The sequence below is a fragment of the Bos indicus genome, chromosome 6 (genome assembly GCF_029378745.1).
Source record: "Bos indicus isolate NIAB-ARS_2022 breed Sahiwal x Tharparkar chromosome 6, NIAB-ARS_B.indTharparkar_mat_pri_1.0, whole genome shotgun sequence".
NCBI lineage: Eukaryota > Metazoa > Chordata > Mammalia > Artiodactyla > Bovidae > Bos > Bos indicus.
Window position 1 is genome coordinate 105,401,716 of NC_091765.1, and position 15,241 is coordinate 105,416,956.

The 15,241-nt window shown below is 56.0% G+C and overlaps 1 protein-coding gene across 3 annotated transcripts in view; it reads right to left on the minus strand.

Annotated features, from left to right (window-relative positions):
• NSG1 (neuronal vesicle trafficking associated 1) overlaps positions 1-12,963 on the minus strand; it is a 52,212-nt gene extending 39,249 nt beyond the window's left edge. The window contains exons 1-3 of one of the 3 annotated variants that reach the window (XM_070791793.1): positions 12,298-12,546; positions 11,742-11,897; positions 7,105-7,221 (exon numbers count right to left, since the gene is read on the minus strand). In XM_070791793.1, coding sequence (XP_070647894.1) covers positions 7,105-7,221; positions 11,742-11,870 — 246 coding nt within the window. In that variant the 5' untranslated portion in view covers positions 11,871-11,897; positions 12,298-12,546. Of the gene's footprint in view, positions 1-7,104; positions 7,222-11,741; positions 11,898-12,297; positions 12,547-12,853 lie in introns of those variants that run through there. The other 2 variants (XM_070791794.1, XM_070791792.1) reach the window with 2 other exon arrangements.
• Between the last annotated feature and the right edge of the window lie 2,278 nt (positions 12,964-15,241).

Genomic DNA, 15,241 nt, shown 5'->3' on the forward strand with positions numbered 1-15,241 from the left:
GGATGTTCATTCCAGCACTATTCACACTTAACCAAAAGGAGGGAGCACCACAAATGCCCACTGATAAGGTGAAGAGGTAAATGCAATGTGGACCGCATATTCTATGATTCCATTTCTATGAAGTGTCCAGAATAGGAAAATCCACAGAGACAGAAAAGAGATGAGTGATTGCTTAGAGCAAAGGGCAGAGGGAATCGGGGAGTAACTGCCAATGGGTATGAGGTCTCCTCTGGAGGTGACTGAAAACGTTCTGAAAGTAGACAGTGGTGATGGTTGGACAACACTGGAAATGTAATAAATATCACTAAATTGAACACTTTAAAGTTGTAAATTGTATATTATGTATCAGTTCAGTCGCTCAGTTCTGTCCTTTGCGACCCCAAGGACTGCAGCACACCAGGCTTCCCTATCCATCACCAACTCCTGGAGCCTGCTCAAACTCATGTCCATCAAGTCAGTGATGCCATCCAACCATCACATCCTCTGTCGTCCCCATCTCCTCCCGCCTTCCATCTTTCCCAGCATCAGGGTCTTTTCCAATGAGTCAGTTCTTTGCATCAGGTGGCCAAAGTATTGGAGTTTCAGCTTCAGCATCAGTCCTACCAACACAGTTGGGTGAGGCAGAGATAGGAGGCCAGACTATGGCAGGGGTCTTAGAGAGACAGATGGGAACCCCAAGCCAGAGCAGCCTTACCCCCAGAGAACAGAGGGGTCCCAGGGGTGTGTTCTGGAAAGAACAGCCAGGAATGGAAGCAAATAGGCTATGGGCCTCAGGGTGAACTTTATTAGGAATTTATAAGGAGAGGATCATATGCCAGACCTGCTCGGGACAGTCCTGGCAACGGTTCCTGCCCCAGCATCCCAAATGCACAGGGCCCACTGCCACTCCCAAAAGTATCCCACTCTGGGCCATTAATTACACAGCCATGCAACTTACAAGGCCCTGGCCGCTGTACCAGTTCTCTAAATGTTCACCATGAGCTGGGAACTGGCAGTTCACCCTATTTCACAGACAAGGGGCTTGAAGGGCATTTGAATATGCTGTGTTCCCACCTGCTCTTTCTGGTTGGGGTCTCCTCTCTTGCTGGGGGCCCTCCCAGGGGTCACTGCTCAACTGGGGTGGGAAGTAGGGCGTCTGTAGCAGGGCAGAGTCATCCCATGAACCCCACGTAGCTGCCAGTATGGAAAACAGAGCTTGGCAGGCTCTGTGTCAGGTGGACGTGGGTCTGAATCCTACTGCTACCCCCCAGTTAGCTGGCTGACCTTGGACTGGGTTCCTCTCTGACCTTAATTCCCCACCTTTAAAACCAGGACAGAAGACCAACCTTCAAAACAGTAAGAGTGCAGGCAGGCAGCACAGGGTCGATGGTAGCTGGGTCATTCTTGCTCTGCTGTCTCTGCCCTCCCACCCTTGGGGCTGGGAGAGGGGGTAGAGAAATGTGCTTTTCTGCTGAGTAATGCAGTTTAAAAAAAAAAAAAAAAAGATCTTGGAAACATAAGATGAATCCTGACATCTCCAAGCATTTACAGCACTTAAATATTTTAGGTAACCCACATGAAGTGAACACACAGACACACCCCCCCAGATGATTCAATCCACTTAATTATTCGATTCTGGGTGAAGCCCCCACTGTACAGCTGGGCCAGGAAACCGCAAAACAGGGCAGGGGAACCCCATCTGATGCTCTGCTGAAGGTGACAGGGCGCTGAAGCTGTTCAAGTATTTCTAGGATCCCTAGTGCCAACTCGTGAAGACCGCCCCCACCGGTGAGTGCCAAGGAAACGGTGTCACCGTTCATAAATATTTAACAAATGCATCCTGAAACACACCAGGGGATTATTGGAGAGGGTGGAAAAACAGACTGACTGACGGCACAGGAAGCTCAAGGTCATTAAGGATGTGAGAAAAGATACAAACCACCTACAGATTCATTTGGTTGGTTCTCTTGTTTTGGCCACACTGTGTGGCATGCAGGATCTTATTTCCCAAACCAGGGATCTAACTGCTCACACACAACACCCCCCCATTGCCCCCTGCATTTGGGAGTGCACAGTCTTAACTGCTGGACCACGAGGGAAGTCCCTACCAACAGATTCATTTGTGGACAGAAGGCAAAGGGACCCCCCAGTGCAGCACACAGGGCCCATGCAAACAAATCCAGTCTCTCCTCCCAGGACGTTCTCCCAGCCCTGCGCCATCTGGGCGAGGCTGACCTTGGAATTTCTTAAAGGCCCAAAGGCAACGTGGCAGCAGGGCTGGGACTGCAGCCTGTTCACCCGAACCCTGAACTCACAAGGAGAACACGCGTGGATGTCAGAGGTGTCAACAGCCCTCCATCACAGCAGTCGCAAGCAGAAATCTTCCTTTAATCTGCCTCATTATGGCCCCTCCGCTCTCCAGAATCCCACACAACACCATGACATGCTGCTCTGCATGGGTGAGCAGGACCACGCAATTAAAACAGTGTTTAGGTTTAGTTCATTTGAGAAACATCTTAGGCCCATGTTTATTCTCGGCACAAACACACCTCCAATTAACTAAGCAACCGCTTTCCTTGTTGACACCAACCTCTTTGGAAGCCTAGACTTTGGGCCACCGCTGGGTGGCTCATCCAGCAATCCCATATGAAGGAGCCTCAGAAAACCCTCTCCCCAGCCAGCGGTTACCTAGCAACCAGCCTAGCAACCTCGTAGCCAAGAGATTAATCCCCGGGTGATAATCATAAAGCAACATCCAAAAAGACATCTCGTCTCGAGGATGCCATCCAAAGGTATATAAAGATGAGGCTCAGAGCAGCGGCCTCCCGCTCCTGAACTACACAAGTTACAGACAAAAGGGGGCCATGTTATTTACTTGTTGCTCCAACAGCTGAAAGGCATGGTTTCATTCTGGCCCTTCACACACGGGGCCGGAAAGAATGAAGAGACGGCTGGGCTGGGGAGCCACATGGAAGCTGCCCGGTCACCGGCAGGATGAGGAAGATGTTCTGTCCCAGGAGAGCTGTGACTGACCCTCAAGGTTGGGGGGGTGCATGCAGGTCCTCCTCTCTGCTGCCCACATGCACCCCAGTTTTCCAAAAGAGAGCCCCCCGCCCTCAGCCAGCTGACACCACCCACCAGGGAAGCACGCCTCACTGTCTGCGTGCATTCAGAGATGCGAGAAACATAAGTGGGCAGGAAAAAGCCAAGAGAACATTCTAGAAGGGCTAAAACCCTCAGCGTCTTCAAAAGGCACAGGCTTTTCTGAGCCTGCCCTGCCCACGTGCTAGAACGCAGCCCCACCCACAAAAGGTCACAAACCCAAAAGAATCATCTGGAGAGGTTGTTACAATACCCTAGGGTCCGAGGTCCCACTGCTACAATCAAACCTCAGGTGATTCCAACAGAGGTGGCCCCAGGCCACACCTGGAGGCTACATTCCACACCCAGAGCCCCAGGGCAGGCAGGCAGGGAACCTGTTTGGGAACAAAAGCAGGAAGTGTGCAGGATACAGGTCATTCAGCTGAGCAAGTTGGGACCACAGGCCTCCAGGTCAAGCTGGCCAGGTGGCTTCACACTGACTGTGGGACCCTGGGCGTGTCACCTGCTGACTGCATGACCACCTATAAGGACTCACACCCCCACCCGACCACCTATAAAGACTCACACCCCCACCTGGCCCAGAGAGGAGCTTCCTCGGGAGCTACCATCAAACGTACCCAACAAGCCAGGGTCCCTGGAAATTTCGCCAAGTCTCCATCACTCGGGGCCGGCAGCCTGGTCTGTCACCCCGACTTACGGAGCTGTCACCCTGTGTGTCCAGCACCAGACGGAAGGCATCGGGGAGCTCCTCTCCTGCCTGACACAGAGGGGCTGGGAAGTTCTGTCTGCACCCAGAGCCCCGCACCTTCACTCTGCCTGACGGTGGCTCGGGGGCACTAAACTCCGGCTGCCTTCCCCAGGTCACCAACTCAGGTCAAGGGGCCTTTGCTTATTAGCAGGGTCATCCCACTAGACAGACTCACCCCACTCACTGGGGCATGAGATCATAGGCCTCACACCCGAAGAGAAGCATGGGCCAGGGAAGGGCACCGCAACATAAAAAGCTGAAATTCGAGGCTCACATGGGGAGGACTCAAGGTACATGGGCACCCCCATATCCGAAGGCTGCTGGAAAGGAGGGTGACTGGTGTTCAGACAGAGGCCACAGGGCGGCAGGCACTGGGAAGGGTTTTGAATCAACAAAGGAAAAGGCTTCTTAGAAGCAAGTCAGTCCAGCAGCAATGGGTCCCCTGGGCTCAGAGCATCCTGTGCAATGTGTCCTGCAGGAGAAGCCGCCTGGACCTCAGGTGTTATTGCCAAGGGCAGGCTGCTCAGGGTCAAGATTTCCACCTCAATTCCCCCTCAACTGCAAAACGCAGATAATAACAGTGCCTGTCCCCTGAGGTTTCTGAGTATAAAATGAGATCATAAACATAACGAGCCTGACCCAGAGTCTGGCTCCTGGGAGCACTCCATTACTGTGAGAGGCCGTCATTGCCTTGTTAAAAAGGGCAGTAGAACCACCAGGAGGGTGAGGTTAATCCTGGGAGGCTTCTCGGCAGAGGTGATATCTGAGCTAGTACTGGAAGGTGACAGAAGGGGAACCGGGCCTAGAAATTGGAAGCAGGGCCCACGGAGCGCTGCGCGTGGCAGGAGGGGTGATGGAAGGGCACTGGACTCAGAGGCAGAGAGTCGTGGGGAGGACCCCAGCCCCCCCGGTGACCTTCTGGGACTCAACGGCCTCAGCTGCAAAAGGGGCTGATACTCCCTTCAGGATGGCCCTGAATCACAGGGAGGCCACAAATCACAGGGAGGCCACACAAAAAAAGTGTACAGACATGCCTGGTTTACACATAGACCTGGGAAACAGGCCACTGCAGTGCAAAAAAAATCCGCTGAGTGCCAACTGTGGACAACACCTCTTAGACATCCCTGGGAGGTGGGAGCAGAGAAGGCAGGACCTCTGCCACCACAGCCCACCCCCTGGGATAGCACTGATCTTCTGGGCCCAGGTTCTTGACAACCGGAGCCTGGTAACCACACAAAGGCCCAGCTGTGGCTGAGAGCCCTGGAGGCTCTGGTGCGTCATCCACGTCTTAAATAAGGGACCTGGGGACCTGCATCAGGTGAGCAAAAAGCACAAGCAAAGGACCCCAGAGGTGGGGTCAGAGCCTACAGGCAACTCACAGATGAAGGGATGGCCATTCAAGGGCCACAAAGTGTACTGCCTTGTAGGGACACAAAATGCCAGGGCCAGAAGAGGCAGGGTTCAAAGCAGGGATAACAAACCCAGCCATGCTCAGAGATCCAGATGGTGATGGTTATCATGACCTTGAAAATGAGGTCACCTCTGCCTCAGCCAGGGGCTGAGCCCCAGGTGTGGACAGGACAGGATGAGCAAGTGGGCCCAGAAGAGGCACATGCCAAGCGGCTGGCCAAAGCAGGAGACAGATGGTGACCTTAGGTCAGTCTGACCTGGTCCCCCATGAACCTCGCAACACAGATGAGCCACCAAGCCAGGAACCGCCAGAAGACCATCTCCACCTGTACACCCTCCTGGATACCAGCAGAAACCACAGATGCAGGCCTGTCTATGCCTCAACTTCTCCATCTGTAAAATGAGTTGCACAATAGTACTTGCTTCTCCAGAAGGTTGATAGGAGGATTAGATGAGCTGACACCAGTAAACACCCCTACAGACACAAAAGACACAGTGACTCTGATGGGACCTGCTGTTTGGTTTTCAGGCAAGCCCCTGGATGGTCTTCCTCCAGCCCAGGAAGGCAGCACCAAGGGAGGGGAAGAAGGACTTAAAGCTAGATTATGTCCTGGCATACCCAATCACCCCACAAAGCCACTCACTCCTTTGGGGTTGACTTTCATCTCTTAACCAGTTTGCAGGGTTGACACAGAGAGAGAACAGGATGCAATATGCAAAGGGGCTTTGGAAACTGCAGCGCATGGGGTGGGCAGGTGTCTATGCACCCAGCAGCCATGTGGGTGACAACCAGGGTGGCCAGTCAAGGCCACCCTTCAGGGCCTGGGTGACTTATGTCTCCTAAATCATTCCTTTGAATCTAGGTGAGGGCCTCCATTTTATTATCTTTCATGTTTGCCAAAGAAACAAAGTTTCCAGAGTATCAATATCCTAATTTGTTCCTCAACCATCACAGCTGCTTCCACCCTCAGAGGCCACACAGACTCAGTGGAGAAGGCTTTGTCCCCAGGCTTGGCTGGAACCCTGACCCTTTCAGTAGCTGTCTCTCCCTAAAGAATGGTCTGGAGCAGCTTCTTTCCCCAAAGTGAGCACGTCCGGCAACCTGTGTACAGAGCCGGCCAGGCCCCACACCTCCGCATCCTGTCAAGGGTGGTGATAGGTGAAGTGTGAACACAAGGGCTCCAGAGTGGACCACCTCTGACTCCTGGCCCTGCAAGGGACAGCTGTGACCGCCCTGTGCCTCAACTTCCCCATCTGCAAAACAGGTTACATGGAGAGTACTGACCCCCTGGGGAGGGATGCTCAGATGGCTCAGACTGGGTCTTGCACCAACTAAAGGCAATGGTTGCCTTTTTGTTATTGTTTGCCCCTCTTCTGCACTTAAGGTAAAGATTTTACTATTTATAAAGTGTTAGCTGCTCAGTCATGTCCAATTCTTTGTGACCCCATGGACTGTAGACCGCCAGGCTTCTCTTTCCATGGAATTCTCCAGGCAAGAATACTGGAGTGGGTTGCCACTCCCTTCTCCAGGGGATCTTACAGACTCACAGGTCAAAACCAGGCCTCTCGCATAGCAGGCAGATTCTTTACTGTTTGAGCTACCCAGGAAGCCATATATACCTCTGTCTAAAAGAAAGTAGAGGAGTGGGTTGTCCCTATTATTAAAACTTGGTAATACTGATCATTTTCTGAAAATAAAAAAAGAAAGAAGAAATTTTAAAAACCACAAGGTCAATTTTGCATATCTGGGGTCAGCCCATATTAGCGTCTCATTCTGTTCCCATCATTCCACAGGTCATCTCTGGAGCCCAGTGGACCTGTCCTGGGGCAAAAGCAGCATCTCACCTGTCTCCAGGGCCACTCACCTTGAACCTCTCGGTGACGCCCTCAGTGATGCTGACTGTGAACTCCGCTATCTTGGGAGGACGCACTTTGCCTTTCTTGCGGTCAGGTTCATATTCAGTCTTAGTTTTCACAACCACCTTGTTCAGGAAACAGAAGAAAACAGTTAGGAGTATGGCCACATGCATTCCAACACACCTGTCCAAAGAGGACAGGTTGTAGGGGGGGACTCTAGTGTTCAAAGTCACCATTTTGCCAGGAAGTATTTCACAAAAAGAATGAGTACAGTCACCACTTATTACAACTCTCCTCTGTGCCAAGACTAGCAGAGAAATTACCCATTGGTAATCCTGAAAGCAGCACCAGGAGGGAAGTATGACAACAGAGAGGCAGAGAAGTTAAGCTCCGAAGCCAAGGCCACGGAGCTAATAGGCAGCAGGCCTATTAGGGGTCAGCAGGGCCCCAGACTCCTGATGCAGTGCTCCCCCAGCACCTGGGGCTCCCGCCGCCTTATCTGGTGCTCCCTTCACAGTGAACTCCCTTCACTGTGGTGTTGGAGAAGACTCTTGAGAATCTCTTGGACTGCAAGGAGATCCAACCAGTCCATCCTAAAGGAAATCAGTCCTGAATATTCATTGGAAGGACTGATGCTGAAGCTGAAACTCCAATACTTTGGCCACCTGATGAGAAGAACTGACTCATTGAGAAAGACCCTGGTGCTGGGAAAAACTGAAGGCAGGAGAGGAAGGGGACGACAGAAGATGAGATGGTTGGATGGTATCACCAACTCGATGGGCATGGGTTTGAGCAAGCTCTGGGAGTTGGTGATGGACAGGGAAGCCTGGCATGCTGCAGTCCACGGGGTCGCAAAGAGTCAGACACGACTGAGAGACTGAATTGATCACTGCCCAGAGCTTCATGGTCTGGGTAGTGGGAAGGAAGGATACATTTATTTTTTATATGCTGCCAGGGGTAAAATAAGAAGATTCAAGTGCACTATCTCCCTCCAGGATTAGGAAGGAACAGGAAACCAGCCTTCAAGCAAATCACTTTTGGGGAGTCTGTCTCACCCCCACCATCCTCCTCTCTTCCCTGTCTCTGCGTGCTCAGTCGCTTCAGCTGTGTTTGACTCTTTGTGACCCCATGGACTGTAGCCCGCCAGGCTCCTCTGTCCATGGGATTCTCCAGGCAAGAATACTGGAGTGGGTTGACCACTTCCTACTCCAGGGGATCTTCCCAATCCAGGGATCGAACCCATGTCTCTTAGCCCTCCTGCACTGGCCAGCAGGTTCTTTACCACTTAAATGGTCTCCTTGCTTGTTACCCTTCCACTCTCTACTGTGAAGCAGGAGATGTTTTTCCAACCAGGAAACCTATTCTGCCTTTGTTCCAGGGTAAATCTGTTCCCATCATCCCCACCAGCTTTAGATGAACCCTAACCCAATCTTGCAGCCTCCACCCTCAGCCTCTCTGCATCATTTACTGCCCTCCTCATACCCTGTTTCTGAGATTGTTTCCTTCTCTGTCCTGACTTGACGAGGCGGCGAGGTACCCAGGGGCTACACGTCTCTAATCCCCAAACGCCCACCCCCACCCCAAAGCAGGAGCCAGGAAGTGGCTGTTGACTGGAGAGGACCAGCCCCTCGCTGCCAACCTGCTTCCTCACCCAGGTGGCAGTGCCCTTCACTGGGTGGGACATACCGCCTTGCATGATGCTGGGACCCAGGGCAGAACAAGGACTCAGGAGATTGCAGGGATCCCACACTGAGCTGTGACAGTGCACCCAGCCTCAGGGAGAAATTGGCTCATACCTCGTGACACTGAAAAACTGATCCAAGGGCCGCATCACTTGTAAGCACACCCTTGGCCCCCTCCTCCCTCCCTCCAGTTGCATGCAGCTCTCCTCTGCCCAGCCTGACAGCCTGTGTGCCCAGTCCAGGGGCACCGTCTCTAGGGCAGCACTAGGGCTTAACCCTGCCATCCTCGAACCCCAACTGTACCTGACTAGCTGCGTGACTCTAAGCACACCCTTGGCCACTTGGAACCTCAGTGTCCTGGCCTGTGAAATGGGAACAAGGCCCATCTGGTTGGGCTACTGCGAGGAGGAGGGAATCCCTGGGACCCTCAGCCCGGTGGGAACCTGCTCAGTAGCCCATCGGCCCAGATGCAGTCTGCCTCTGCCGCTACAAGGCTGACCTCAAGCCAAGTTTCTTACTCTCTGTGCCTCCATTTCCACATCTGTAAAATGGGGCAACAGTGGTGGTTACTGTCTAACGTCAGCAACACGAAAGGAAGTGAAAGCTGTAAACCATGCAGACAAGGGCTTGGCGCATAATGAGCATTCAACACACGTCAGCGGAGACTGTGTAGCGGGTAGGCACAGAGCGGCTGCCAGCTCTGTGACTACCCGCACTGTCGCACCTCCAGAACCTCGGCACGCAGCACACAGCCCATTGACAACCCTATCTGCACTATCTGCCCCCAGACACGTGTCCTCTGGGACAGGTGACATCACCTCCCTGAACCTGGGCTGGGAGCAACACGGTACCACTGCTTGGGTTAAGAGACATCCTATGTGAGCACAGTCTGGCTCCAAGAGGGCAGAGCAAGAAGTCTTGCTGGAGCTTCACATCCTGGAGGGTGGTGGCCATCAGTTGAGTGACCTTGGGCATGTCCTGTAAACTCCCGGAGACTCGGTTTCTTCATCTGTGACCTTAGAAATCTTCTGGCCCAACCATCACTTTCTGCTAGAATCCCCAGCTGGGAGCATCACAGGGATGGGAGATTCATCACCTTTCAGAGCAGCCTAGGTTACTCCAATACTTTGGCCACCTGATGCAAAGAGCCGACTCATTGGAAAAGACCCTGACGTTAGGAAAGATTGAGAGCACGAGGAGAAAGGGGTGGCAGAGGATGAGATGGTTGGATGGCATCCCTGACTTGATGGACATGAGTTTGAGCAAACTCCGGGAGATAGTGAAGGACAGGGAAGCCTGGCATGCTGCGGTCCAAGGGGTCACAAAGAGTCGAACACAACTGAGTGACTCAACAACAAGGCTGCTCCTGGACGGCCCAATTGGTTGGTCAAGACTTCATACCTCCCTGAAACCTCCTCCCTGCTATAAGCCAACCGTGTGCCAGACGTTTCCAAAATGGAACAGACTGAGGACGCAAGAGGAGGCTGAGTGGAGGGAAGGACCTGACGGCAGTGCTGCCTGGGCATGCAGCGTTCCTGGCACAGGCTGCCATGGCTCCTGGGCTGAGGCAGGAGGGGAAGGTGGGGATGGTGGTGCCAGGCTGTGCTAACCCGGCAAGTCTGAAACCTACATGGCAAAAGGGAGGTGGGAGCCAAGGCCTCAGACAGCCCTGCCCCTCCCTCAAAGCCTCTTTTGGACCATCAATGCCCCAGAGTGGTCCCACACTCCCCAGGCGCACAGGCGAGATCAGCTGATCCTTTTCCTTGAAATGAAACACTTGTTTCAGCCTCCCTCCAGCCTCTGCCCCCTGCCTACCTACCCAAACACAGAGTTGGGAGGATGAGAATCACCTGGAGGAGCTGAGTAAGCCTATCAAAGGGCCCACCATGTGAATAAAGGAATCCTCCAGAGAGGATGGATCCATGGCAGGGATATTCCCCACATCCCCACCCCTGCCCCGTCACCCGTCATCGCCAACAGGCTGGAAAAAAGGCCAAGTCCTGAGTCAGAACCGCCCTGCCAGGCGTTCAATGAAACAAGAAGTGCCTGCACACTTCGGGGAAGAGAGAGCGCTTCCTGGTGGCTGGGGTGACTTCTAAAGAGCAGCAAGGCGGGCAGAAAGGATGCGAGTGCCCAATTTTAGGTCTCCGTTTCACGATACAGTTGTCTAGGCTTTTAAACGTTTTCTAAGCGTTAACTCTTGAAAAGACTAATCTTAAGGGACAGAAAGCACTCGACTGCAAGCTGTATTTAAGAAAAGAGGGGATTCTTTAAATTCAGCACACACGCAAAAATCCCACTTCCAGGAGAGGATGGTGAACGGCTCTCCCCAGTTACACGAACACTGAGGAGCGCGAGTGTTCAGCTTATTTGGAGATTTTCACAAAAGGAACAAAGAGAGGAAGGTGGCGGCGAAGGAGCGCGCATTCTGCCGCAGCTACCACCGGTGTGTTTGTGCGGGGGGAGAGGAGAAGGCCCCCAAGGGAGGGTCCATCTGGCCAAGGAGAGGGGTCTCCCCACCGCAAAGGGGCAAATCGGAAACTGCACCACCCCCGGAAGGCGCGAGGGGCAGCCGAGCCGCTCCTGGGCTCACCCCCAAAGCAGAGCCCCTGGTACCCCGTGGCAGGCAGGCGCAGAGCGGGGCTGGCGGAGGAGGGGTCAGGGACCTTTCTCGGATCAGGGTCCCACGAAAATTAAGAAAGGATCTTTCCCGGACCGCGCAGTTCCTGGGTCAGCACGAAGCTGTCATCCAAGGCGGGGCGCGGAGGGTGGGGTGATGGGGGGCGCAGACCGCCCGCTCCAGAATCCCTCGCGGGTACGTGGTCCCTCGAGGCGCGTCCTCCACCCCGCCCAAGCCCGTCCCCAGCACACACGCGGCGCGATCCTTTTGTTTCGGCCGCCACCCGAGATTTGGGGGTGCGCACCCGGCCGTGCGGGGTGCCGGGGTGGGGGGGGCCTCTCACCTTATCCGGGGGCGGGAACTGCAGCTGATTGACATCGAGGGGCGTCATCAGGGGGATGGTGTCGAAGCCATCCTCCAGCAGCGGCTGCTTGGTGCCCTTCTCCGCGAAATTGTTCCCCAACTTCACCATGGTTCCGGGAGACCCGAGGCTGCCAGCCTGCGGAGCGAGGGCCGGGCGGGAGTCACCGCGAGCCGGACCCACCCGCTGTCCCGGGCGTCGGCGAGCTCTCCGGCCCCACGCCTGGTCTCCGGGGAGGGGTCGTGAGGATGCAGAGGTCGCGGCTCTAGGGGTGAGGGGCGGGCGCGGTGTATTTACGGACTCCCACCCGCTGGACAAAAGCGCCGAGTACAGGGGCGCACAGCCGCCGGAGAGGGGGCGCCGCCCCTGCCCGTGAGGTCTAGACGCGTCCCCGGTCCTGGCGCGGCTGCGCCGGAGACCTGCCCGGGGACCCCCAGTCCCGGCCCTCCCACCGAGGGGTGATGCGCGGCCCTGGACCCGGCTCCCGGGCAGGAGTGTCCAGCCCGGGCGCCCCGCGGTCCCTCCGGCCGGCACTCACCCCACGCCCGGCTCCGGCAGGTCTGGGCTCCGGCCGCGCTCCGAGCCTCCGCGTCGCCCGCTCCTGCTCGCAGCAATGGCGGAGGCGGCGCCGCGCGGGGCCGGGGCGGGGGCACCGCGCGATTGGGCTCCCTCCTCCCGCTCGCCGCCTCCCTTCCTGCCGCTCCCGGGGGTTAATTGAGCGCGGTGAGTGCGTGCGTGTGGCGGCGGCAGCCTTGACGCAGCGCGCGCACCGGCCGCACAAAGGAGCGCGGGCTGGGCGCAGCGGGGAGCGCTCCCCGGGGGACCCCGCGATCGCCAGGACCTGGGGGCGGGGGAACAGGGGAGGGGTGGGATCGCGCCCCGGATGGGAGGCTCCGAGCGGCGGGAGGGCGCCCACAGGGCTGAAGCAGGGAATGGGGAGCGGAGCGGGCGGCCAAGAGAGGTGCGGGTTGCGCAATCCCGGGGCGGCGGCCCGGGCTCGAGGCAATTGAAAGCTAGAGAGGGGCGGGGGGCGATGCTAAGGATGGAGCAGTCCCCAAAAGTAGGGGAAAAGGTGCTCCCCCCACCACCCCCACCTTGCAGTCGATCTGGGAGTCCTGAAGAATGGGGAAGGGTCCGACGGGGAGGGTTCCAGGAGGCGGTAGAGGGCGGCAGAGACGGGAGCGTCCAGTTAGCGTGCGTGGCTGGGTGCGGGAGAGGGCGTGTCCCTGGTGGAAGGAGGCACGGATGGGAATCGAGGCTGGAGTGCGGGGCGGGGGGAGTTTTTTTTTGGGGGGGGTGCAGGCTTGGGGGGCGTTCTCCAGAGCCGGGGAGGGGGGCCCGGATTTGGGGGGACGCCCAGGTTAGCTGGAGGAAAGGAAATTCAGGGCAAAGAGAGCGCGCTGCGTGCCGCGTCGGAGGGTTTCTCTGGTCCCGATCCGAAGAGAAAGCTCGGGACGCTTCAGGCAGCTCAGCCTCAGGCCTCCAGGGCGCAGAAAGGGATCGTCCTGGAAAGAAAGAGGGGGTTTCTAACACGATCCGTTGGCCCACCCTCTCCGCAGCGGGGCCACTGTCGCAGCTGCCCAGATTAGGGCCCCCATTTTACAGACGTCCAACCAACTCTGGCTTTAGGACTTCCCCAGAGAGAAATTGCCGGGGTGTGGGAGCAAGACCCGGAGCCGAGGAAGGGGGCTCAAGGAAAAAAGGGCTCTTCCCAGGCCCCTGTGTCCTGCTGGGGCCCTGCTAGGACCCAGAGTAGGTGTTCCCTAAAGTCTTACTTGAACACACTTTGCCTGCTTCTGCTTTGCTTGACTGGTGCCCTGAAGCCCAGCGTTTTCCATCAGCTGCCTGCAAACCAGCCCCGCAAGACCTCCTGGCCCCCAGTCTACCTCTAGAATAGGAGCAGCCACTGCCTGCCAAGCCTTGAGCCACCGGCTCAATCTAGGAACCTGGCCATGGGCACCTTGGTTCCAGAATCACCAGGAGGGTACCAGCAGGTGAGGTACCTCTTACATGGCTCCAAGTCGTCACCAGGGTCCAAGTGGGCCTTTGACCACAGTGTAGCCTGAAAGGGTCCAGGCTCCTGGCGCACACTACCCCTGGGCAGACCCTGGGGCGGGGCGGGGGAGGGGGCAGGTCCCAGGTGCTGGCCCCTGCCACTGGCCTTGGGGGCCTGACCTTAGCATCCTTTGGGCAAAGAGCCTTTGAACGCAGGCCTGGTACTTCGATAAGGCGTCTGTGTGTGGTCCAGGTTCTTCCATGGAACCGGGGCAGCCTCCTTCCTGACACTTTGTTACCTCCTGCAGTGGGTGAGCAAGAGTGGCCAGAATCTGCTCAGGTCCTGGTGTAGGTGCAGATTAAGCTTACAGATCATGAGAAACTTTGTGGGCTTAAGCAACGGAAGCTTTGCCCCATCTTAGGTACCAGCATTTTACAGACCCCAACACACACACATACACACACACACACCAGTCAGAATCCCACACAGGGAGCTTCAGGGTGGGCCTCCTCACCCCGTGTGACAAAAGCCCCTTCAAGGCTCTGTCACCTGTGAAGGACAGAGACAAGAACTCATGGTTGTCCCAGAGACAGCAGGGAACAGTTGCCGTGCGTTTGCTTGCTTTCTCGTTTTGTCAAGGATTTTGGCCCTGCGCGGGTCATTGGGTCTCTGCAGTTTGGTTCTGTGGGTTTTTTGTTGGGTGCCCAGGGCTTCCCAGGTGGTCCTAGTCGTAAAGAACCTGCCAACGCTGCAGACGTAATAGACGCAGGTTCCATCCCTGGGTGAGGAGGACCCCCTGGAGGAGGGCATGGCAACCCACTCCAGTGTGCTTGCCTGAAAAAATTCCATGGATGGAGAAACCTGGCAGGCTACAGTCCATGGGGTTGCAAAGAGTCGGACACAACTGAAGCGACTTAGCACTAGCAGGCCATACCAGACCCCTGCAGGGCACACACATGGGCAGGGCAGCGCACAAGACACACAGCCCGCCCATCAGCAGCTGAGGGGAATGAAATGAACAGCCTTCGGACAAAGCAGAGCGCCCACGGGAGTAAGTGACCATGTCCTATGCCAGGGGGAGGGTGCAAGAGACTCTGGGCAACATTTGAAATCCTGGAGGGGGGTGGGAGGGGAAGCAGAGCAGGCGGAAGGCCTCACAAGTAGGGGTGGAGGTGCAGGCATCCGTTCCCAGGGCTGCTGTAACAAATTACCCCAAACTGGGGGGCTCAAAACAGCAGAAATGTTTGGTCTCACAGCTCTGGACGCCAGGGTCAGACATCAAGGTGTCAGCCAGCCACTTTCCCTGCAGAAGTTGTGGGGGGAATCTCTTCTGCCCCTGCCAGCTCCTGGTGGCCCCCGCTTCTTGAGCTGTGGCCACATCCCTCCAGTCTCTGCCTCGATGGTCGCCCCGCCCCTTCCTCTCCTGTGTGTGTCCCCTGCTAGGGCACCTGTCATTGGATTTCGGGGCCACTGGGATGATCCAAAT